Here is a 24,980-nt window from a genome sequence, read left to right on the forward strand (position 1 = left end):
GGTGCCCTGGCTTCTAGGAGCTGACCCGTGCACAGAGCTACTCCGAGCAGAAACTCTAACTCTCCACGTCCCTCAGGAGGCTTGTTAAGCTTGTATGTCCATGCTGCTCGACACAAAAAGTGCCTGAGAAGTGCCCTTCAGCAGGAAACAGAGTCTACAGGATGGCCCCAGGCTCTGTTAGGAAAATTGCACACACACAGGAGTGCACAAGCACACAGAGGGCTTCAGGAATCGGGTGCTCCAGCATGCCACCAGAAGACGGAATGAACTGTCCACTGGGCTCTGACCAGTGGGGACAAGAGAGTCATCTTTCTGGCCTCAGAGCGGCATGGGGCAAAACCGGTATGAACCCAGGACAACCATGAACCCACTTCTGTGACCTCTGGTCCCAAAGGAAATGACAGGTAAGCAGTCGTTATCACTCAAGAGTGGAGCTGTGACATTTTCCTCTTTGGTGCTTTTTACGTTCCTGAAATAGTGCCCGATGGCCATGTGCTGGCTTCACAAATGGCATCAGAGGCCAGCAGGCCGGAGGGTGTGCTAGCTGCCGTCCGTTGTTCCCAAAGGACAGGCGTGACAATGCAAACAATTCCTCCGAGAACCTGCCCGAGGGATGCTAACAGCTGAATGAGCTGCATGGAGGACAGCCTCTTGCAGCTCCTGGTAGAAGCTGCCCACCCCTCTGGGGTGAGTGTATTACACTCAGGCAGGGTTCTTCCCAGTTAAAACTATGGCCCTGATACTAGCAAGGGCCTGCTCTGTGCTGGGCCGAGAATGTTGGGATGGTTGTGTGCATTCTGGGCTGGACCACCTCCTGGCCGTGTTTGGCCCATGGCAGTGACTGAGGTTTTCAGGGTCAGTTTTCTCACCTGTAAAATGGGCGTGCTTGTCAGACTCCTCCCACCCAGTGTCTGAGGGTCCAGGAGATGGTGATGACGAAGTCCCTGGATCCAGTAGCGCTCAATAAAAGCAGCCCCTCTCACCCACTCGTGTGTGCCTGGCTGCCCTGCAGGGCTGAGGTGGGGTCGGGTTCCCCTTTTCTAGGTGTGATAACTGAGGCTGGAGAAGTCAAGGAGCCCCTCGGGTAGTTCCCAAAGCTGGAAAGTCAGTCTTTAATAAAAACAGGTCCTGCCCCCGCCCCTCCCGTGCTCAGAGACACTTGGAGCTATTCCAAGATAAGAAGCCGTTCCCGGTTCCCTGGCATGGCCTGCGCTCCTTGGGCGCCCAGGCCAAGTCTGCCTGCTCTGCTCTGAGGTTTCAGAGCAGCGGCTGACGACAGAGAGGAACCCGCGAGCCAGGCGTGCTTAGCTGGGACCCAGGAGCTACTGCGTGGGGGTTCATCCCCCTCCGACCTGGCCTCCACGGGAAGGCAGGTGCGCTGGTCCACAGGGCGGGGAGCCGCCAAATAGCACCAGGCATCCTGCCGAGGGCTGAACAGCCGGACCAGAGCCTTGAACCAGAACGAAGGAACATGCGTGCAGCCAGCAACTCAGGGCCTTAAACCGACCAGACCCGTGTGACGCATTTATTTTCTTTGGAAACGTTTCCTTTGGAAACCTGGATTTCCCCACAAAATGGATTTTCTTCTCCTTAGAAATCTCAACGTACATCATTCAGGTAAGCTAAAAATAGGATTTAATGACATGATAAAGTCAGACCAGTTAACAAAGAATCAGACTAGCGTCGTTAAGCACTTAGTGAAGCAGAGCTTTGTAGGAAATCTCAGGAGGCGGAAGACCCGCGGCCCGCAAATGCCCTGATTATGAGCACGCGGCCTCCTCTCCGGCATGTGAACACAGCATGTGCGATGTCCTCATGACCGAAAAAACAGACCATGAGGAAGAGAGGTGATCACACGGATTTTCTCTGCACACAGCAAATCTGGTGGAGGCGTCCTCCTGGCACCGTGGTGGGGGAGCCGTCCCCGGGCGGTGGGGGGAGAGGCTGGTGTGGGACGAGCACGGGTGCGTTCAGAAAGCAGCAGTGTTTCCAGCATCATCTGGAACTGGGATTTAAGGTCACCGCCTTCGCCGGCAGGATCAGCTCACTTAGATTCAGCTGAGTGTGTGATGCGACTATATCTTTGATTTCAGACTTCCCATGCGGGGCTTCCTGATGGAAAACTCCGGCCACCACGATGGCCTCTCCAGCACTTTGCTTTCCAGAAGGACAGCAGTCCAGAGGTTTTTATAGAGCTGCAAGAAATAAGCACATACATGGGTAATAAACAAGGTTCCTCACAGAGCCAAGGAGGGAGTTGCAGAGCCCCTCATACACGCTTTTGCTGAAAACACAGAAAATCCTCTTGTCACTTCTCAGAAAATTTTAAGATGATTTCACTTACATCCATCTTTTTTCCTCATGGGAAACAACTGGAAACATGTAATACCTTAAAACAGTTTATGACGACAGCTTTGGATGCGTCCTTTTCTCTGGGGACTCTTGTAGGGGGAGGCCCACACGGGCTCCGCAGGTGAGCGCTGGCTGTCTGCTCCGAAGCGTGCCCTCTCCCTCAGCAGCTAGGCTGGTGGACCACCTCCTCCAGCAGCTCACACCAAACCCTTTCCACTGGGCTGCCCACGGGAAAAGAAGAGCAGCGTCTATATGGGCAGAAGGCCACACGCATCGCTGGGGTTCTCCATCCGCCCCAAACGTGGCACACAGGCTGGCAGGTCTCCAGTCCATGGAGCCAGGGAAGGGGCCTCCTGTGTCTCTGGCTGGCTTTGACAAATTCCACTTTATTCTTTTTTTCTTTTTTAAGTGGGCTCCACACCCACCATGGGGCTTGAACTCACAACCTGAGATCAAGAGTCACACACTCGACCACTGAGCCAGCTGGGGTCTCCTTACTTCGAAGAAGCCAGTGTCCCTGCGCCTGCTGAGTGCACTCCTGGGCCCACCCGCCCCCCCGGACCCCAAGGCACACTCAGGCCCACTTTCTCCACACAGGTTACGTATTGCAATTTGGAGCCTGATGCTTCAGGGAATGGCCGTCTTAGCCTCTGGCAGCCGCATGTTCCCTTAAATTGCACTTCTCACCCAGCAGCGCCTGGTCAAACTGTGTGCCATACATACCTTCCTGCCAGGCGAGGCCTCAGGAGTCCACGGTGGACTCCAGAGCTGGAAGGAGCCCGCAGCACAGGGACGGCCCCTGCGCACCAACCAGCCACTGTCCTACCTGGAGTGGGGCTGTCTCTATAGGGCACGCACGGGGTCCAGTGAGTCAGCTGCTCTGGCTCCTTCTGTTCCCGCTAACACTCCCGGGGTCTCGGGGCCTCGCATGACACTGTGTCCAGGTCCTCCTCATTGCCTGCCAACCTGCAGCCTGGTAAGTGCCCCCAAGGCAGCCCAGCCCCCCTCCTGCAGCCTTACTGGTATGTCCTCCTGTGGGTGCTCACTGGGGCCCTGACCACACTGGGGACTGAGGTCCAGTCTCCTGTCTTCTCTCCAGGTGGTAGGTCTCTACCCACATCCCGGCTCTGCTGCTTCCTGGCTGGGCAGCTGTGGGCAGGCCACCTGGCTTCCTTGGGTGTTGGGTTTCTCCGTGGCAAAGCATGTGTGTAACAGACACCATGTGGGAGGGGCCAGAGGACAGCAGGCCTCCAAGGATGTCCTCATGCCTGCCTGGGGACTTCTTCTGTCCTGCCAACCCTAGGGCCCAGTACACCATTCCAAGCCCAAGTGTGGCCTGAGCCTGGCCATGGTCGGGGTGCCTACCCCCTGCCCGGGAGAAGTCTGTTCCCCTGAGCACGCATGGAGGGCTCCTGCCCCCTCACATTCAGTCTCCAATGAAACAGAGCCTGAGTGGAAAGCAGGTGTTTCGCACAAAGAACATGGCCTTGAGCAGCCTGTAGGGGGTACACTGCTGGGAGGAGCTGAGGACACAGCACGTAGGGACAGGGGCGGGCTCAGGAAAGAGCACTGTAGGGTGAGATGGCAGGACGAAGTGGGGGCACCCGCCTCAGAGAAGAGCTGAGAGGCAGCCTTCTGCTTAGATGCAATGAACGGAAGTGCTCCAGGCAGAGCAAACAGCAGGTGCAAAGGCCCTGTGGTAGGAAAGCCTGCTGTCATCAAAGAACAGAGGGGGACAGTGAGGCTGGAGTCCAGCGGGCAGGAGGAGCATAGCATAAAATGACCTTGGAGGTCAGGCCGCCTAGGCTAGGGGTGTGGGGATGAGGGATGTTGGTGGGAGGCTCAGCAGGGGGCAGTCTGACAAGACCACTTGAAGCAGTCATTCTGGATGGAGCATGGCGGGGCAAGGGAGATTGGGGAGCCAAGAGGGGGCGGCTGGAAGCAAAAGTACCAGGGGTGAGTGGTCAGTGGATGGAAAGGGTCAGGAGCCAGCACTGTGAGAGGTCAGGAAGACCCAGCGCTGGGAAGGGCCCCTGGGGGGTGTGAGAGCAGGGTGACGGCTGGAGGGCCCAGCACTCGGCAGGGGCCTATGCCGACCCCAGCACCCTGGGTCTGCGAGCGCGGGGTTGCCAGCCCACATCTGTGAGAAAGGTAGGCTGGGGTGCAGCTAAACCTCCCCAAACCACCTCCCGCTCCTGGCCGCTCCCTCTGCTGCTGCCTGAGAGCATCAACATCCCTGGCCCATGCCATCATCTCCACCCCGGCAGTAACGGCCAGCAGCCCCCGGCCCTGGGGGGACTCACCTCGCCATCGGCTCTGCCAATCGGTGAGTCCAGGACAAAGTCGGGAGGGGCAATCACGTCCACCAGGGCAACCGCATCGTCTTTCAGCTGTGGGAAAACAAAGTTCATTCTCTTGGCAACCCCCAGGAGTCTCCATGGCGACTGCTGAGAAACAGAGCGTTGGCCGTTTGTTGCTATGACCCGCTAGCAATGACCCGCTAGCAACGGTAACCCCAGCAGGCACATGTGAGGCTCGGTTACTGGTGCATTATCCTCCCGCTGGCCTGCATCACAGACTCCCTTAGTGCGTGTCTGAATATTTTCTCCATGTTGCTAATCACTCACAACTTCCAGTGTGTTAACTGTTTCTCAAGAAGGAGGGAGCTGCTCGTAAAAGCGGCTCAGCAGCTCACTAACGGGGCAAGCGTCCTCAGATTTGTGTCTGAATCCGCCTGATTCGGGCAGCTGCCATTCCAGCAGAGGAGAGCACGTCCAGAAAAAAGGTGCCGGGGCTGCTGTTTACAGGCGCTTGGGAAAGCCGTGCTATGAGGGCTGTTGGGTGCATGGTGGCTTGAGGACGCCCCCATCCCCTCGTGCAAGCGGTTCTTCAATAGGACATGTGGAATTTATGTAAGAAGACTCCCAAGAACGTTCTTGAAATGCAAAAGGATTTTTTTCTTAAAATAATTGTGACGCGGCCCCTGGGTGCACCAACTAGAGTCCTGGAGTGGGACAGTTTTGGTGATGCAGAGGGAAAGCAACTGGCCAGCCAGGACTAAGCCAGTCCACCCAAGAGAGGGCGGAGCACAGCTTGTGGTTCGGGTGCAGCTCGTGAACGTACCTGGCCCCTTGCTCTGTAGCCACACGCCCTCTGCCCCTTGGCTCCTGATGAACGAGCGTGCCCACCTCAGATGTAACTGTCCGCAGAGCAAGGCCCTTGTCCAGACAGGGGCCAGCACACCTGCCATGTGATGGCAGGAAATGGTCCGGCTCAGTGGCCACCTCTGCCATGGTCGCACCAATGCACCCACAGACGATGCACGAGTAAACTGCGGGACGGGCACCCCGCCCCCTCCACCTGTCTGAGCCAGACCCCCTGGAGTGGCAGCAAGGACCTGGGCCTCTCTGGTGGCAGATGGAAAAGATGCTTCAGCTGCATGACTGCGTGCAAGCACCTGCCCGGCCGGGCCCCAGCCACCAGGCGCAGGTCCCCAGGGATGCAGCTGTTTGAGAGCAAAGGGAAAACACCTAGGAAACCCTTCAGTCATGGGTTTGACTAGACAGGAAGTACATGTGGCCACACATGGGTGTGGCACGGTCATGGACGCACGCCGACCCAGAATGTCAGGAGACCGAGGGATGGCCACTGGCGAGCTGAGTCTGGGGAGAGATTTAGAACCAATCAGGGGACTGCCTGGAACCACATTGACTCTGAGCTCTGAGAGGGAGAAAGGAAGTGGCAGGTCGCTGGTCATTTGAGACATCTGATAAAATGATTTCCCACCATCTAGAGGAGAGATGACTCTGCTAAGGATGGTCACCCAGTCTGGCAGCATCAGCACAGGTGGCCTTTTAAGTGTAAGTGGGTGAAAATCAAAGACAAACACCCTCGGTCACACGGGCACATGTCCATGGCCAACAGCTGTGGGGGCTGCAGTGACCAATGAGATGGCACAGCTCTGGCCACGTCTGCCCCTGTAGAAAGGCTCCCTGGACAGAGCATCATGAGGGCACAGAGTCAGGGTTTGGCCCACATGACCTTTCTGGGGACAAAGATGAAAGAATCCCACACACAAGAAAAATACCATGAGATGAGTTTAAGCTGGAGGCTGAATCTCTTGGGAAGCTTGAGAGAATTACCAAGGCGGCTGTGAAAAGTGTATTACAGAGTGTGGACTCTAAGATGATTCCTAAACGTGACTCTTCGCCTAAGACCCTTGACATCGACGCATTTTCCTGTCATCTTCCTGTTCTTGCCCAGCATTGCATAGACACACGCGTGTGCAAAGCAAAGGTGTGGTCACCCTGCAGCAGTCACACATAATGTGGGGGAATCGTGATGACACAAGAGTGATCGCTGCTCACCTTTGAGCACAGGTCCAGGATGGCATTCTGGATCATTTTACCAGCTCGCTCACCAGAGAAGTAGCCACCTGTAAGCACAGCACTGGTTACAATGGGGTCTGGTACCCTATGTCCACCTCAGCCCCCAGGTGCTTTGTATGAGCTCTCCCCACTGCAGGAACATGCTGGCCAGGGCCAGATTCCCGTGCCCCTTTCCCATCACTGTGCATGTGCCAGGAGGTCACAGCCAGGCCAGGAGACATCCTCAACCACCACTACCCCCACCACCATCATCACCATCATCATCACCACCACCATCACCATCATCATCACCATCACCATCACCATCACCATCATCACCATCATCATCACCATCATCATCATCACCACCATCACCATCATCATCACCATCTTCATCATCACCATCTTCATCATCACCATCACCATCATCATCATCACCATCACCATCACCATCATCACCACCATCATCATCACCACCATCACCACCATCATCATCACCATCACCATCACCGCCACCATCATCACCATCATCATTACCTCCACAGTCACCACCATCACCATCACCATCACCACCACCACCACAATCACCATCATCACCACCATCACCATCATCATCATCACCATCATCAATACCACCATCATCATCACCATCACCCCTACCTCCACCATCACCATCATCACCACCATCATCATCACCATCATCATCACCGTCATCATTACCTCCACAATCACCACCACCACCATCACCATCACCACCACCACCATCACCATCATCACCACCATCACCATCACCATCACCATCATCACCACCATCACCACCACCATCACCATCATCACCACCATCACCATCATCATCACCATCATCATCATCACCATCACCATCACCATCATCACCACCATCACACACCACAGTAGCCTTGCCGTGACATCTCGTGGGGCCCAAGGTTGTGGCCTGTGCATTTGAGTGCACATTTGCTACAGGATCTTTTGTTGGATTTTTGGGAAGGAAACTGTCCATCCCTCAGAATTGTCACTTTTTAGTGCCCAGTCCCTTGTCTTGCACACCACCACTCCCTAGGTTCGAAGCCTGCTCTCCCCTTGTAAATCTAGCCATTTGCTCTCACCACCTCCACAGGGCAACACTATCCCTAAGCAGGGAAACTGGTTCTTGGCAAGGGGAGTAGGACAAATGGTCTCACTTTTCAGAAAGCTGAGATACACACACAGGATGTGAACAGATACACAGCCCGTCTATATCATTAATGTGTTTTGGGGAGATGAGGGAAAACAGTCTAAAGATGCTCCTTAGAAGGACAATAATGGAAACAGATTCAAGCTTACCACATTTTTTACCAATCTGCTGGGAATCAGCCCCCAAGCCACCTCCTTCAGGAAGCCCTTCTGTCTTCAGGCTGGACATTCCTGAGGGTGCCTCCCAGCAGCTTGGGTCATATCTATCTGGGCCCCATGGGCTGGGAGGCATGGGCTTCACCTTGCCATAGACCAGCTCCCTGACTGGCTAACGTGGCCTTCTGGAAATATTCTGAACAGGAAATAGACTTCAAGGGGACACTGGACGAAGGGCAAATATTGTCGTGTCCTGACACCACTTTCCCTCCTGACACCACTTTCCCACCACTTTCCCTCATCCACCCCCAGGCTCCTCCAGCCCGTGAGGAATGCTCAGGGAAAGCAGTGGAGGTAAGGACTCAGAAGGAAAGCCAGGCCTCCTGAAGAAGATGCAGCTGGGATCCAGGGCGGGATCAGGTGGGACTGGCTGGGGAGGCAGGTGCCCACTGCAGGGGCCTCACCTTGGTAGAGCAGGGCTGTGTGCTGGCTCAGGGACCACAGGGCGTAGAGGGCACTGAGGCGACCCAGCACGGCCCGCAGCCCAGGCGGCACGTGGGGCTGGTGTGTGTACTCGTGGAACCGCCGCACTACAGTGAGCTCCAGGAATGCGAGGGCCAGGGGACGGCAGTAGTACACCTTAGAACAGAACACAACATGGAGTCACCAGCCCCTGTGAGCCAACAGCCAGGGCCGCAGTTCCAGCCTGGGGCAGGGGGCAGGGGCAGAAACCATCAGGAACACAGACTGAGGTGGGCGCTCCAGTGCACGGCCCCGGGCAGTACAATGACACCAAGGGAAGCCATGCACGAAGTGGGCAGGGCATGAGAATCGCCTGTGTGCAAACATCAGGAGAAGGCCAGCACTGACAGAAGGCCAAGGCCGGCGTCCGTGTGCTCCATGACCTGGGCAAGCCTGATGACTGCTCTCAGCTTGGCCCCACCCAACACACCCAGGGCAACCATGCCAGACCCTGACGTAGGAGGTGTGAGGGCACACGACAGTCCTCTCCTGCACTGCACACACGGTGAGGGCGCTCCGCGAGCCCCCAGCCACTCCAGGCATGGCTGCACTCCTCCCCCGGCCATGGAGGAAACCCGTCTTCTGTCCCACTCATGTATCCGCCCGAAGCCAGGGTGGCTCCCTGCGGCACCGACGCGTACCGTTCCCAGCCAGCCTGCATTTCCAGGAGTTCTGATGCCTGCTGTTTGTGGGAGCAGGAGGCCACGGCAGGTCCTCTGGTCCCAGTGTTTCCTTTCTCACCTGCTCCCCCAGATCCCGCTGAGTATCAGCAGCTTCATTAGGTTTTCTTCTCCCGTCTCTACCGTGTCATTTTACCGGATTTGTTCTAATGAGAAGAGCGCACGTGGGGCCTGACCTGTGCTGATGAACACGCATGGCCGTCCTGTGGCGTGTCCGGGAGCTGTGTCTACACCTGCCCCTTGCTGGTGTCTCTGGTTGTCAGAACTCAGGGGTGCAGTGGACGTCTTTGTGGGCAGAGGTGGGGTGCCACCGAGCAGCGGATAGCATACAGGACCCATGGATGGGTCTGAGGGAGCCTCTGGACGGAGCTGAGGCTCCGCCAGGCGGGGACGGGCGGTGAGGCCACAGACCTGTCCTTAGGCTCCTGCGGAGTCCGCTGACCCTCCAGTGCCAAGCTGTTAACCTGTCCCCTTGGGGGATCTAACGTGGCCTGGGGTCAGTTGCCCGCAGCTGCAGCGAACCTGGGACTGCTGCTTGTGGAGTGTGAGTGCTCGAGGGCAGGGCAGTCACATGCGGAGAGCCCCGAGGGCCAGCCCCTACTCCCAGCCCCTTCCCCTCCCATGAGCCCCCACCCCCACGAAGCCCTAAACCATCAGATGCAGCTATTGGGTCCTGCTGTGCTCAAATTCCTGAGGATATCTGCACGTCAGCAAATCATCGACACTCCAGGCAGAAAACGAACTCCTCAGTGTCCATGTTCAGACCTCAGTTCAGGGAAGAGGACCAGGCCCCGGGGATGGCAGTGGGTTCCAGGCCGACCCCAGCACAGCTGAGCTGGGTGACCCTGGGCATCTCTCTTGGCCCCGATTGCCCGATCCATCAGAGAAGACAGCAGGAAATGATCCACGTCAGGAGACCCAGGTGCGTTGAGGGGAGGAGAACACGGCACATCTGACTTCCGAGGTTGACAGCTCTAGACAGGGAGTACAGGGCTCTGGGGGTTTGGGGCCCCACCGTCCACCTTATTACACATTCTTTCTCTGAACATGGGAGGGTACTACTCGGCCAAAAGAGGCAATAAACACATCTCTCTCCTTTTTAAAGAACTTACCGAGTGTGGCCTGCTTGCAGGAGGCACAGAGCAAGGGGCAGCTGTTCCGGGGGGCGGGGAAGATGGGGGATAAATGCCCCGCCCCCGCCAAGTGAGAGTCAGCTCGCTCCATATTTCCACACAAGCAGCCACTGACTGCTCCAGAGGACACAGCAGCTCACGCCCCCACGACCCGCCAGACACCATCCTTCCCCCATATGTCCCTGGGATGTGCTCAGCGACCGCTGTGCCGGTGGCTGGTTCCCTGGCCAGGGACCCTTCTCCGCCGGGACGCCCTGCTCATCCTGCTTCACATGCTTCCCCAGTCTGCAGCCCGTCGCCTGACTTTGTTTACAGAAATGACGAGTGTTTACACAGTCACATCTGACCACTTTCTTTTACGGCTTCTGATTTCCCATCTCAAGAAGCATGTCCCACACCGAGGCTACTCACGCATTCTCTGAGTATTTCCTCTCGTGCCTGGGGTTGCTGCTCAGGGCACCGTATGGGAAGAGGTTTTGTTCTCCCAGAGCGCACGTGAGCATCCAGCCCAGGCCATGAGAGCTGACCCAGGGCTGGCTCTTAGTGGGCTCCAAGATCCAGATCCCAGCTCAGCTGACCTCTCCTGTCCTTTTCTGTCGTGTGGCATACTGAATGCTGCCACAGAGGGCTTTAACAGAGGTCTAAAGGGGAATTATTTCTAAAACAGCTGAGCCCCTGCCTGAGGTCTGTCATCAGGGCTCTGGGCACGGGCCAGTTGGCAGGGGTGCAGAAGGACGGCACCAAAACCCACAGCCACCTCCAGGCAGCTCTCCAGGATTTGGACGCAGTGGGAATGGGAGCCTCTTGTGCCCTCCATCTCTTTGGGGCCTTGGCTTGTGACTCCAGGGAGGCCCTCCGTTTCCACTCTCTGACAGGCAGGGAAGAGGGTGACATGAGACAAGCTAATCCACTCCCATCAGTGTCCAAGGGACTAAGGCTACAGCAGCCCCAGCCATTCTGGAAGATCATTACCATACCCCCTATTTTGGTCACCGTAGCACTGAAATCAAGTTTACTGACCAGGGCCTCCTGCTGAATTCCTGTAAGGCCTGGGTTTGAGTTCTCCATCCAGGCCTTTCCAGTCAAGATGCCATCCTGTCCCCTCACCTCCACACCTGAGGCAGGTGTGTCCAGCAGGTCCCAGGAGACGCCACTGGCTTCACTCATGGCCACATCTACCCCAGTGCTAAGGCTGCCCATCACAGCATAACAGGAGGGCTGGAGTTCATTCAAGGAAGACGGGCAGACGTGGATGCTGAGTTCTCAGAGGGCACGAGACGAGCTTCACAAAAACAGGCCAAGGAGAAGGAACAACACCAGTTCTAGAAACTTATGTTTCCTTTACCTGTGCCTTCCCAAGCAACAGCCATCACTCCAGATAGACAGGACGTATGGGTCACAAGAGCCCAGATCCAGATGCCAGGAGGCATCTTAGAGTGGGCTGTGTTTCCATGGTGTGTTCAGCCCCGTCCAAGCCTGAGAACCAAAGCCATCCTGGGGCCATTCCCACCCAGGCTCCCTGAGAAGGGCAGTAATGTCCTGAGAGAACCAAGTGTGAGTCACCAAGCACCTGCTGGTCGGCTGGGAGGGACCAGAGCTGGGGTCCCATGGCCCAGTGTCCCCGGTCCCACAGAGATGGCTCTGGCGGCGTCCAGATGCCACCACTCTAAACACAACACCCACCATCCATTAAGGTCCCTGCAGCTCACCAAGGCAGAGGGTGGCCACGCTCCTGAGGTCACAGGGGCCAGAGGGCTTGGCTGCCACCACCGCGACAGGTGACTCACCGAGGCCGTGACAGCACAGGAATTCCAAGCGAATTAAAAAAGCAATTTTTAAAACAGACATACCTGACTGTTGTTTCTTGCTTCAAAGTCCTTGCTTCCTGATCTTTTCTCCTGAGTTAATTTCTGATGACTCTCACGGAGGAGGTAACAAACCAACCACTCGTACGCCGCCAGGGGGACTTCAAAACAAGAAACAGAAAAATGAAAGTAACAATGAAGCACCCGCGGCCTGTGAGCACTCCCCTAGGACGGGCAGCTCACGAGCACAGGGCCATCTTGGGGAAGAGCCTGTGAGACACAGACATGGAGGCACCCGGAGGGCAACCCACATTCTGCACTATTGCAGCATCCAGAGGCCAGGGGGCTGCAGAGCCAGCTTTGGGGAGAGTGCCTTGTTTGGGAGGGTTGCTAGTTCTGGCTGGTGCTCAAGTGTTCCATCTGCAGGGACACGGTGCATCCCCTCAGTGTCACTACGGATTCCCACATGCCCCAGGGGTCACTGCCATAGCATTCCAGTGGTCCCTAGACCTGCTGCTCCTGCCCCACCTCCCAGTCTTGGGGTTTCTGGGCCCCATCCGTGTCCACAGGGCACTAGGCTCCACGAATGACACCTGAACTCACAGCGTCCTCCCACCTCTTCACCCTGACACCCAGGTGCTTCAGGGAGCCCCTCAAGGCTGGCCAGCCCCCTCCGACCACCTCCCTGGCCTTCCGCCCTGCCCCTCTCCTCTCCCAGGCTGCCTCCACCCGGAGCCCATTTCCTGACCGATCTCCCCCTCTAAAGCAGAGCTCTCCAACCTTGGTGTGCCCAAAAAGCAAGGCGGGGACGACTGGCCCCAGCTCCCTGGCTGGCACGGCCCAGGTCTGAGTGTTGCCTGCTGTCTGTCTGTGTTCCCACACCCTCACACTCCTGTGTGGCTGGATGTCCCCACACGACCTCCTCCAAAGGTGCAAGACCCGCCACAGAGCTGGCTGCCAGGGAAACAGCTAAGCTCTCCCTGCGTGTGTCGTGCCTGTGGGGGTGCTCAGAGTGGTGGCCCCCCAACACCTGGCGGCCAGCCTCTGGCACCTGGCAGCCAGCCCCTGGCAAGAGTGAGCCACAGCCCAGGCCCTACTAGGCTCTGCATGAGGCTGACCATATCCCCACCTCCATGTACTACAGGGGAAACTGAGGCTCAGAAAGGTTCACTATCTAGGGCGCCTGGGTGGTTCAGTGGGTTAGGGCCTCTGCCTTCGGCTCAGGTCATGATCCCAGGGTCCTGGGATCGAGCCCCACATCGGGCTCTCTGCTCTGCAGGGAGCCTGCTTCCTCCTCTCTCTCTGCCTGCCTCTCTGCCTGCCTCTCTGCCTAGTTGTGATTTCTGTCAAATAAAAAAAAAATTTAAAAAAAAAGGTTCACTATCTAGCCCTAGGTCACGCCGACTCCAGGGCCTAGGTTCCCCAGGGAACAGGATGCAACTCGAGCCCACTACCCTGTACACGCACACGGCTGTCAGCACCACACATGGTGAACCACAGTCGTTGACTGTTTCTGCAAATCTGCCAACTTGAGGAAAACAAATGGCCTCATGTTGCCAAGTGACAGTGCAGATCTCAAACACACAGGAACATCTGTGAGGCCCATCCTCGGCACGCACGTCAGCGTGAGAATTGGCGGAAACCCAGAGACAGCTGAGGACAGGGACCATGCCCCGTGCTCCCTCCCCAGATAAACGACTTGTCCCCTGAATGAAAATCCCTGGACCTTCCCGACAGGCTATGCGCAGTACTGAGAGCTGCCGTCTCTGGTCCCACAGAGTGCGTGGCTCATGAAGATTTCACAACGTCCTTATGGCAGATTGCACGGGTGGAGGCCAGGGTTGACACATGGGCTGGGAGGACCACAGGCCCCAGAGACGAGGGGCCAGCCCCATGCCACCAGCTCCCTAATCCGCGTGGACAGTGACGTCGGCATTCAGTGTCACTTGCACTGCTTGAGTTCTTATTCCATTTTTTTTCCCTCCAGAAGATGTTTTCACTTTGTTGGATCTTGCAAAAACCAGGGCACTCACAGGAAAAACAGATGACGTGTCCTGGTCCGTGTCCTGCAGCCGCCGCACAGATGGGGTCCGTGTGCATAGTGTCCGCGAGGGAGGCGCCAGAACAGAGCGCCCCGTGCGGCCAGGAGCTGCCAGACAGCTTGTTTGTTCTTTGGTTTACAGTGGGTAATGGTTTTAGCGGGGAAAAAAATGCTGGTTAGGTTGATGTTATGAGAAGCATGAACTCATTTGCTAGTGTTTTCTGCAGCAATGGTTGGCTGGGGTGCTCTGAAACCATCTGAAATAGACCTTCAGGTGGGTCCCGCGTCCCACGGGCACTTGACAAAGGCTGGTGAGGACCTGTCGGGGGGCTGTCATTGGGAAAACTGTGACAGACTGTGGTGACCACTGAGAAAGAAAGCACTCGTGGGCAGAAGCTTCCCGGATGAAGAGGATGATGACGGAGGAAGCAGCTGGGACATCAGCCCAGCCTGAGTTCTAGTCTTGCTCTGACCACTGGCGCCACCTGGCCCGGTCTCCTCTCAGGAAGATGGGAGCGGGGTATGCAGCTGGGCGGAGAGTCAGGCGGGTGCCCTTGGCACCCACGGCAGGTGACACTGGGAGGCCACGGGCTCTCGGCCCTCAGACCCCAGGGGACGCTGGCTCTGTGGTCTCCTGATCCAGACCAGCTGCCCACCTCCTATGCCAAAGGCGCTCGGAGGAACAAGGGACATCCTTGTGGTGCCTTCCATGATGGAGAAGAGGGCACAGGTTGTTGCGTGTACCACAGCGGCCAGTGGTTCCTGAGCATGGATGCAGAGCTCAGCACAGCACGAAGCACCCCATGATGTGAGCTCCTGTGTCCCCACGAGAGCCTGACGGAGTGGATGCGGCTCTTCCTGGGTGCAGCCAGCAGGCTGGGGTGGGGAAGGGGCACCCCCTCGCTCTCCCAGCAGGGCCCACACTGTCAGGTCCCTGGGGGGCTCCATACAAGGGCGGCTCCTGCCCGGCCCACTGGGACATGTGCCTGCAGGGGCAGTCTCCAGGGTGTTTGGAAACCCACGTGAAGCACATGCCCTCGGGGCTCACGGGTCAGATGGCAGTGAGATGAGTGATGTTCCAGCTATGGCTGCAGGTGCTTGGGGGAGGCAGGGGTGCAGGCTTGGGGCAGGAGCAGAGGGAGGGGACCCCAGGATGGGACCGGCGCCTGAGCGAGCCCCATCCCCCCAAGCTGCCCCACTCAGGTCCTGGCAGCACTAGCCCCCCCTCCACTGCTGCCGCCCCATCCGGGGCACTCTCTTCTCCTGTGTCCCTCTGTTCCCAGAGCAGCCAGAGTGGCCTTTTCTCCAAAATAACATTCAAGAGTGAATCAAAACAATGAACACACAGACCCAATTAAGTGAGCGGCTCTCTTGCTCTGAGTCAAGGGTTCCCATGCCCTAGATTACAGGGACGCTCAACGATCATGGCCAAGCACGATGAGCACAGAGCCCCGTGCTGACTGCCATGCTGACTGTGCTGAGCCTGCTCAGGCTGAGAAGGGTGAATGTACCGTGGGCCAGGGGCCACAGAAGTGAGGCCAGCGAGGCTGGCATGTGCAAAGGCCCTGAGTGGGAGGGCCCTGGGTTCTTGTGAAGACAGCTCAGTTTTAGGGGTGGCCAGAAGGCCAGAGACCAGCAGCCCAGTGAGGCAGGGACAGGACCCACCACAGTCCACCTTGCTGCACAGCAGGCAGGGGGATCGCGGCGGGAGGCAAACAGGGAGACGGTATGCTCACCTGCAGAGTCCAAGCAGCTGTCAACGCTCGGGCATGTGAACCTACGGCCAAGGATGTCAGGGTAGGCTTCCAGAAAGTCCACTGTCCTCAGAGGGCTCTCGATGCGAGCACCACCTGCGAGCACATCAGGCCTTGGAGTGACCACTCACCCCACCACGCTGGGTGCCCCCAACACCGGTCAGTTGTGCTTCAGAACGCACGTCCTCCTGCAGACACAGGGACCGCCTCATGGGGCCAGAGTGTGAGGGCCAACTGCTCTCCCATGAGAGCGGGGGCCTCACCTTGGACGTGGCGAGCCAGCAGGCTGAGCAGGTAGCTGCTGGTCTGCTGCAGCAGGACGTTGTTGTCCCCTTCGTACGTGCAGTTAGGGTCGTTGTCATTCCGGAGGTCACCCAGCCGGTTCACTACAAGGAAGCCGTGCACCTCGTCAATTCCAGCGCATGTAGGGGCAGGACCCACGCCACTCCCTGGGAGCCCCAGCACCGAGACACAGCACTCCCAGGCTGCCCAGCCCCACCCACGCCTCCCCCAGCTGGTCCTCCCAGCCACTGACCCCATAGCGCCGGCAAGCAGGAACACTGAGAAACGCCCCTTTTCACCCGCATGTCCCTCTCCCCTGTGGACACCGAACTTCATGCGGTCAAACGCCAGATCCCAGGCATGGGGGTCTGCTGCAGGGCACCTGCCTACCCTGTGGCGAGTTCATCTTTTCACACAAGAGATTTCAAATATCTCGGGCGCCTGTGTGGTGCCATTGGTCGAGTGTTGGACCCTGGATTTTGGCTCAGGACACGATCTCAGGCTGTGAGATCAAGCCCCACCTCCGGCTCCACGCTCAGAACTGCGTCTGCTTGGGATTATCTCTCCTTCTCCCTCTGCCCCTCCTGCTTTTGCGTGCTCTCTCTCAAAACAATCTTAAAAATTTTTTCAAATATCTCAAGAGAACTCTCAGTTCTTCTGTTGTCTCTCCTGCCAGCGAAGGGCCCTGATTCCTTCACATTTTTTATAAGGTACGCCTTCTAGACCCTCTTATCTGGGTCTCCCTCCTCTGATGGAGAATGTTCTCCACATGGGAGGCTGGGTGGGACAGGATGAGCCAGGAGTTAGAGGAGTGGGAGTCCCATGCTCACACTGCTGAGAGCACAGCCAGAGAGGGTGTGAGACATTTTGCAGCAGCACTGGGGCTTGTGGTCACCTGGGACATGCTGATCATTTTCCCCCGACCCACTGCCCCCTGCCACAGACTAGTCTACTGAAACAACCAGGCATGACCACTAAGGAACAGGTCATAACTGATATTAAACCCAGACCAGCCCATCGCATCTACCCCACTGAGCCCAACCTTGCTGGTTTCAGCCCAGCGTTTGTACTCACGACACCTGACTCGGTTGTTTATGTCATCTGTGGGGCTGCCCAACTCCATTCGTTATTCTATTCAAAGCCCAACAAAGAGAACTATTTATTGCCTCTCTCTGAGCTGTGACAACGAATAGAAAGTACGGAACGTTGCACAGAGAACGAGACATGTAAGTGACTCTGACGCAGGCATGGTCATCTGCCGGTCCGTGGGTATTGGGGAGGCACCACATGGCGGGAGCCAAGGGACCACTCCTGGCCCTGACATGACAAGCACCTGGGGCAGGTCCTCGCTGAAAACACGTTAATTGTCCACAGACCATCGCTGAGATGATCAAAGTTGGCAAGAGTCTAAAATGCTTGTGGGGCCATTAACTGAAAACAAGGTTTCCGCCAATATCCTTGTTTGGAACGCAAGTGTTGGTCTGCTTGGACTAATTAGATGTTACCAATTATTGAACACTCGCACACAGGACGTTTGCAAATAACAGCGGCAATTACAATAATACTAAAAGCTTCAACGATAACTGCCCATAGAAGCCACTGGCCACGTGCCACACATCCACCACCACACGGAGCACTTAACGCACGCTCACTCATGTGACCATGGCGGGAACCTTCATTGTCATGCACCACAATCGTCCCCAGGCTACAGGCAAGGAAACTGAGGCCCAGTGAGGTTGGCTAGCTGGCTGGGCTGTGCAGCCAGCGGGTGGCAGAGAAGGACTTGGTCACAGGCCCTCGGCTGCTCACTCTCTTAACCACACACCAGTTGCCCAAACAAGGGCCACTGCCAAAGAAAACCAACTGTCTTTTTCTAAGCTGAAGAATTTTTCGGCGGGACAAAGCTTGGTGCCGGATTACCGCCAAGTCATTAAGCAAAGAGTGACAACAAAAACGAACAGATTCAGATTATCTACGTTCCACTGGGGGGCTGGCAGGCTCTGTCACACAGCCTCCCCACCGCCCCTTACCCCCAGAAGGAGGCCAAGAACAGGAGGCAGCAGTGAGTGGAGACCTTTGTCTAGGGCAGGGGGGTGGCAAAGCTGCTTTGGGAAAGGCCGGCCAGTGAACATTTTAGGCTTGACAAAGACGACTCGACCCTGAGTGTCATGCGAACATGGCCACAGAAAATTCATGAACAAATAGGTGTGGTTACATTCTGATAAAACTTTATTCGCAAAAACTGGCGATTGCCGACTTTGGCTGGCAGGCGGTAGCCAAAAGCAGGGTTGTGGACAGAAAACCATCACACACTTCAAAACCTACCAGCCAGATAGCCATGTCCTCCACACGCCTCCCGGCATTCCTGAATTCCCCGCTGGGCAGTCCATGAGGCCAGCGGCTTGCCCGCCGACGCCAAGGCGTGGATCTCACGTCCGAGCTCTGCCTTGGGAGAGGAAATCCAACAAGAACAGGTGAAAAGAGGCTCTGACACCGGAGGTCAGAGGTCACTTCAGCCCTAGCGTCAAAGGCTTGTAGTCCAATCTAAGACACCCGACAGCTGCAGAAGAAAGAAAGAAACCCAATTTTAGCTTCAAAAGGGGGGGTGTTTCATCTCCGAGTGGACACACTGGGGTACAGATGGTTTCACAGCCGTGGAAACAGATGGACCAGAGCTCTGTGAGGCAAATAAACTCCAGAGGCATGAGGATGATCGCAGGCATAGAGCATGAAACATAAACATTTCAACTCGGTGTAGGGGACGCTTCTGAACCTGAAACCAGGCAGAATCTGATGGCAGAAAGAAAAGCAAGAAACCAAACAGGAGGTGGAGATAGGGCCCCCCATCGGAGGATGGGGGCGGGCGGGGGCCGGCTCGCAGGAGACCGTGCAGGGGACAGCGATTTGCAGTCGACTCTGTAAGGCTGTCCCTGGCCAGCATCTCTGGGCCTTATGTGTCTTACAGATATCCTTCTGCTTCCACTGAACGTTTAACAGAAAGAATTTAGAGAACGAGACAAGCACACACCTGCTAAAGAAGACGATCCCTTCTACCAGTGTTTTCAACTTGAAATAAGGGCCACTTTTAGGTCCCGGTGTGCCTCCGTGAAACCGCAGAGTTTCAGAGAGAACAAAGCATGCTTACGCTTTATAACATTACTAACAGGAGAACAAGACCAGTGTCAGCTGGCAAAGGTCTCGGTGACTCATGCTGGGGAAAAACATTTTGAATCCCTGATTTCCCCAGGACCCGTGCGTTGTCGAGCAGCGCAGCCTACTGGCTGTCTCCATACCCCCTGGTGCCCCCTGACTTCCTGTGTGTTTGTGCTGAATATTCCAAAATGTGCTAATCCAATCCAGGCTTTTTAGGGTGTTGTACGTAACACCGATCTGCAGTATTTCAAGTCTGTTTTCAAACGCGTTCCTCATGATTCCCATTTGGCTCACGCCCAGGAGGCAACTGAGGGGCCACGGAAAGGCGGATGCAAACTGTTTACACAGAGATCTACCAAGGATGACTACGTCGAAGCTGAGCCCCGTGGACGCTCACTTGCGGCACAAATCCTTGATGGTCAGTTTGAATCCTGTCAGCTGGATTCAGGGCTTGACAGGGTTCTTTACAGAAGGATCAGAACCATAAAACCCACTGAGGGGCCAGTAATGAGAATTTGGCAAAGTCATCGCGTTCCCCAAAGGAGAAGGACCCACGGGCCCAGAGTGGAGTCATGTCGGCACATCCTTGCGACCCTGGAACACAGATGGCGCCCCAACTGTCCAGATCACAGCGAGGATTCCGGGAGGCCCAGGCAGGCGGCCACAACTCGGGGGGCATCTCAGCACCCCAAAGGGTCGCCATGGAAGGACAGATGTTGTTTTGAAAGACAGGCTGAGGGCTGTGCTGTTCGGCCTTGGGGAGTTAGGAACAGTAAAGCCCACAGAGAAAAGAGCACGGAGCTCACCTGCCTGGCGCCGTGGTCGGTCCCCGCGAGGCCTTGCTGCAGCTCTGCCAGGTCCAAGAAGAGCGATTTTGAGAAGTGGTCCAAGGCGTAGATGGCGGCCAGATAGGGAAGCAAGCGCCATTGCTACAATCAACAAGCCACTCGTGTTAACATGTCACACGTCCTCGCAGGGAGCCCCCTTCCCGCACCCCTCCTGATGGCCAATGGCGATGAGGCCCAGAGGAGAGACCAGGGGCAACAGGGCGGGAACAGGACCCTGCAGCTGCAGCCACACTTACCGGGAAGGCCCCCCACTGGCTGATGTGCTTCCAACCCAGCTGACCCACAGTCTTGCCCACAAGTGGGACCCCTGGGTGCCGTGCTCCCGGTCTCAGCACACGGTGACTGGAGCGGGGGCTCTCAGCCCGCCCGCAGCTAAGGAAACCAGCCCCCTGTGCTGATAGTTCGTGCTTTGTGGACCTACCAGGGATCAAGCGATCCCTCTCCAGCCAGATGGGGAAACTGAGGCTTACAGGGAGCTAGAAGTCCTCCCAAGGCAGGGAGGGGGTCTGTTGCCTGTACACCGCTGCATGCATGGAAGGAGGATAGAGAAAAAAGCAGGAAAGGACCTGGAAAGCTGTCACCATCACCATCAACATGGCAACCGTCTATTCCTTACTGAGTGCCGAGACCCAGACACCCCACCAGCTGCTTCCCACGAACTAACATATTTAATCCTCATAAGCAGCCCAGAAGGAGGTGTGAGCAGCTCTAATTTATTAATAAGAGAGCCAGTACCAGGACACAGAGAGGCTAAGTACCCTGCCCGAGGGCACACAGACAGTAGTGGGGAGCACGGTCAGGAGCCCAAGCCTGTGGCTCGAGCCGGCTCCCCGACCGCTGACCACCCTCGACATCCAGGTAGTCAGGGGCACTGAGCTCACAGAGGCCATGGGACCCATGCTGGAGGGGATGACATGTGCCCAGTCATGACCCCGATATTCTACTTCTCCTCTTTCATTTATTATTCAAACAGGCTCGCAGCCACGGTAAGAAATGTTAGAAGAGGCTGGGACTCTATTACAATTTCCTCCAGCTCTCACTCGAACATACCTGTGCTTACACAGAACTTGGCCCAAGACCGGGTCAGACTTGCTGCTGAACTCAAACAGAGACCCCCTCAGTGCAATGGCAACCCTAGCCCACTGGGGGAAAGCCAAGCATGTGAGGAGGGGTGAAGGCTGGGCATCCCGGAGCCCAGGTGTACGAGGAAGGGGTGAAGGTTGGATCTGTGAGGAAACCCCAGAGCCCAGGTGTGTGAGGAAGGGGTGAAGCCTGGGTGTATGAGGAAATCCCGGAGCCCGGGTTTGCGAGGAAGGGGTGAAGGTCAGGTGTGTGAGGAAATCCCGGAGCTCAGGTGTGCAAGGAAGGGGTGAAGACCGGGTGGGTGAAGACCGGGTGTGTGAGGAAATCCTAGAGCCTGGGTGTGCAAGGAAGGGGTGAAGACCGGGTCTGTGAGGAAGGCATGTGAGGACGTCATGAAGACCAAGAATAGGAGTTACTATGAAGGCCCAGATGTGTGAAGAAATTTGAAGGCCAAACATGTAAAGGAGTGAGAAGGCCCAGCATGTGTGGAAGAAAGTGTCAGGGCGTCTCAGAGCTCAGGCGGCGTGAGGGCCAGGTGTGGGGTGAAACGCTGGTAACCCACCAGTACCCCGAGCACCCCTGGGATACAATTTATCTCCCTCTGCCAGGAGCCAAGCCACTTTTTGGTGTTCCCACCCAGGTCCCCCCTTGGCCATCCCAGGGGGCCTGTACCCTGACGACTGGCAGGACAAGGGCCCTCCTGCTCCCCTGAGTGACATCACTACAAATAGCCTGGAGGCCCAGCTGCTGTGGCCGAATATTCCCACCAGGGTCCCGTCCCAGGGATGTCGTGAGTGACCTGGGAGTGCAGCCCCAGACGTGCCAAACCCGTACCTGCATCTGATACTCGAGCACCGGGACTTCTTCCCCATCCGTGGGCCCAAACTGACAGCGGGTAGCTGAGAAACGGAGCGCGATGGAGACAGCCAGCTTTAAGTTCACGATGGACATGCCCACAATGGCAACCCGGCCAAAGGACAAGGTGCCCAGGGATGCCCCGAAGCGCTGTTTGTCGTCCTGCGGGAGGAAGGCACGTGGTGAGGGCCTGCCGGGTGGCCCGGCGGCCTCGAGGACAGACTCATGGGGCCACGAAGCCAGGTAACTCCCGCAGTGGCCACAGATCTCACCTGCCTGGACCAGCCCTGGTGCACCCTCAATCCAGAACTCTAGGCCAGGGCTGCCATGCCACGGGGCCTGGGTCATGGACGGCGATAGCAGGAGCACCCAGGGGGCAGGTTCTCCTACAGAGGCATGGGCTCCGGATGGAGGGGACCAGGCCGCACAAGTCCACTCTGGGCCCCAGTCCGAGTGGCTGCCGCTGGTGCCAACGTCCTATTTCTGTGACCCCCATCCCCCTGGAATGCCTCCCTCCCAGAGAGGACAACCTTGCTGAGGGCAGTGATGGTCAAGGGCTGTGTTCTTTTACGATGGACGGCGGCCTCACATACACCCGGGTGACTCTGGCCGCCGGCCTCAGGGCCCCAGGCGGCAGCGGTGGCCTGGGTGCCACCAGCCTGAACTCACCCAGCCACCCGACCTCCCTCACCTCTTGCTGCCTCTCCTGCCTTCATTTCTTTTATTATTTGGGGTTTTCTTCCCAAGTTACGTGCCCTTGCAAATGCTGGCAAATGCAGAGAAGAGTTGGGACATCCCCACAAGGGCACAATGGTTTGCGGCAGCATCGCTGGGGAAATCGGAAGGCTCAGGGAGCCCCCTGCCCCGGGGGAGTCTGAGCCACACCCCCTCTCTGGAAGGTCTCAGAAGTTTCTCTGTGAAATGTTTCCATTTCTTTGAAGCATGCTCCACGGCCCCCCATCGGGTCTTTCCTCCCTTCGTGAGACGCTCCCCATCTCTGCTGCTGCCTTCCCCTCCTCTCACTTCACCTCAGCCTCTCCTGTGCCGCGGGGAACTCCTCACTCAGGCTCTCCAGCCTCCAGCGCAACCCTGGCTACGCTCATCCCCTCCCGCGTGTGCCTTCTGCGCCCTCGTTTTCCTACCAGCTTCTAATGAACAGCCGATGCTACATCCCATTGGGAAGAGACTTGGTTCTATATTGTCAACTTCTCTCCTCACCCCTAGTGTCCCCATCATGCTTGCTTCCCACCCTGCGGGTCTGGCTCTGGTCGAGTGGTTCACGTCGTCAGACCCAGGCCTCTGAGGCTCACGTGCTGTGGCCACCCCAGCTGTGAGCTCAGAACTGGGAGGTGACCGGCTGCTCCAATGTGGGCTGTGGCCATCGCAGGTCTACCCCTCAAAGAATTTAGGGATGTGGTGAGCCCCAGACTCGAGAACACGGTCACCCCCATTTGGAATGGTCCACCATGCGACCTATGCCCTTAAGCCCTGCGGGGAAACAGCACCAGCAGGAGACATCCTCCCTAACCAACCCTGGAGAATGGGGGTTGGGCAGAGGAGTAGGCATCCGTGGGCAGTTGTTGGCCACTATCTGTCATGCCCAGGGCCCTTGGGGGTGCATTCGACCCAAGTGCCACCCTCCTTGTTGGTGGCTCTGGAGCCTGAACCAACAGGGGTTCCCCCCGCCCAACCCAGCATGGGTGGCAGGTCTCTGTGCAAGCCCAGGCAGAGTCCTGTGTGGATCCCTGTACCTTAAAGGGGGTGACGTAGGTACCCTCGGGGGTGACGTCTCCAGTCCGGTTCAGGAGGTCTTGGCGAGGAATTCGAACCTTGTGGAACATGGCAAATCTGTGTGGAGAGACAGCAGGACCTCCGGTTAAACGGGGCTCTGGCCTTGGGGCTCCTTTCCTTTTCCTCCAGAAACCCAGTCAAATAAAAGCAAAGGAAAGTTTAAAAGGCCACAATTCACCCCCCCCCACCCCAGAAAAAAAGGGAGGAAACACCAGAGACAGGAAACTTCAAAATGTTTTTCTATCTAAAAAGTAGGTTTGGGAAAACAATGTGATGTGTTCGTGGCAAGGTTCTGTGTGAAAGCGAATGACCGTGTACCGGTAACCACGGGGCCAGGGCCTCATGCTGCTAGGACGAAGCTGGGGAGTCAACAGAAAAGAGGGGAAAGGATTTATTTAAAGATCAGAATCTGGCTCGCACTCTTCAGTCTCATACCAGGATCCACAAGACGATGTGAAAAACTAGTAAACTAAGGTCTGAAAACTCCCATGTCCAACAAAAGAACCGTGTTATCATATCGGGGTTCGAAGGCACACAAACTCGTTTCTTTTGAAAAACTAAGATGAGAGGCTCACTCACACACCATCGTAGACCCCTTGTGTGTTAGTAATCGAAGGTGTTTGTTAGGGGTGTTGGGTTAGGAAAACGCCATTTCACGATCATCTGCAGGACAAGACTACCACACAGACAAACAGATGCCACATAAACTGAGCCACAGCTCGAAACCACCTTAGAAATACTGACAGTTCCCACCGCGACTTGTCTGATGGCCAAGATCACTTCGAGTGTCATCCGAATGCGCTTCTGGCCCATGGGAGGCCACGGCTGAGAGCACGGTGTCACCAAGCCCGAGAGGGGAGCAGCCCCTCTTGGCTCATGCCAGCTCCTGCTCAAACGGTGTTTACTCCCAAGACAGGGCCGAGCACCCATCAAAGCCGGGTGTGAGCTCTGCCCAAGCAGGGTCCTG

General features: G+C 56.7%; 1 protein-coding gene across 2 annotated transcripts in view; it reads right to left on the reverse strand.

Moving 5' to 3' along the window:
- Positions 1-1,618: 1,618 nt before the first annotated feature.
- The window catches only part of ACOX3 (acyl-CoA oxidase 3, pristanoyl), a 39,226-nt gene continuing 15,864 nt past the window's right edge, over positions 1,619-24,980 (reverse strand). For both annotated transcript variants that reach the window (XM_045997087.1, XM_045997088.1), the window contains exons 8-18: positions 23,974-24,070; positions 22,202-22,384; positions 20,243-20,365; positions 18,609-18,729; positions 16,265-16,387; positions 15,984-16,097; positions 12,252-12,367; positions 8,531-8,705; positions 6,720-6,787; positions 4,656-4,742; positions 1,619-2,195 (exon numbers count right to left, since the gene is read on the reverse strand). In XM_045997087.1, coding sequence (XP_045853043.1) covers positions 2,076-2,195; positions 4,656-4,742; positions 6,720-6,787; positions 8,531-8,705; positions 12,252-12,367; positions 15,984-16,097; positions 16,265-16,387; positions 18,609-18,729; positions 20,243-20,365; positions 22,202-22,384; positions 23,974-24,070 — 1,327 coding nt within the window. In that variant the 3' untranslated portion in view covers positions 1,619-2,075. The remainder of the gene's footprint in view (positions 2,196-4,655; positions 4,743-6,719; positions 6,788-8,530; positions 8,706-12,251; positions 12,368-15,983; positions 16,098-16,264; positions 16,388-18,608; positions 18,730-20,242; positions 20,366-22,201; positions 22,385-23,973; positions 24,071-24,980) is intronic.

Source organism: Meles meles, chromosome 2 (genome assembly GCF_922984935.1).
Source record: "Meles meles chromosome 2, mMelMel3.1 paternal haplotype, whole genome shotgun sequence".
Taxonomy (NCBI): domain Eukaryota; kingdom Metazoa; phylum Chordata; class Mammalia; order Carnivora; family Mustelidae; genus Meles; species Meles meles.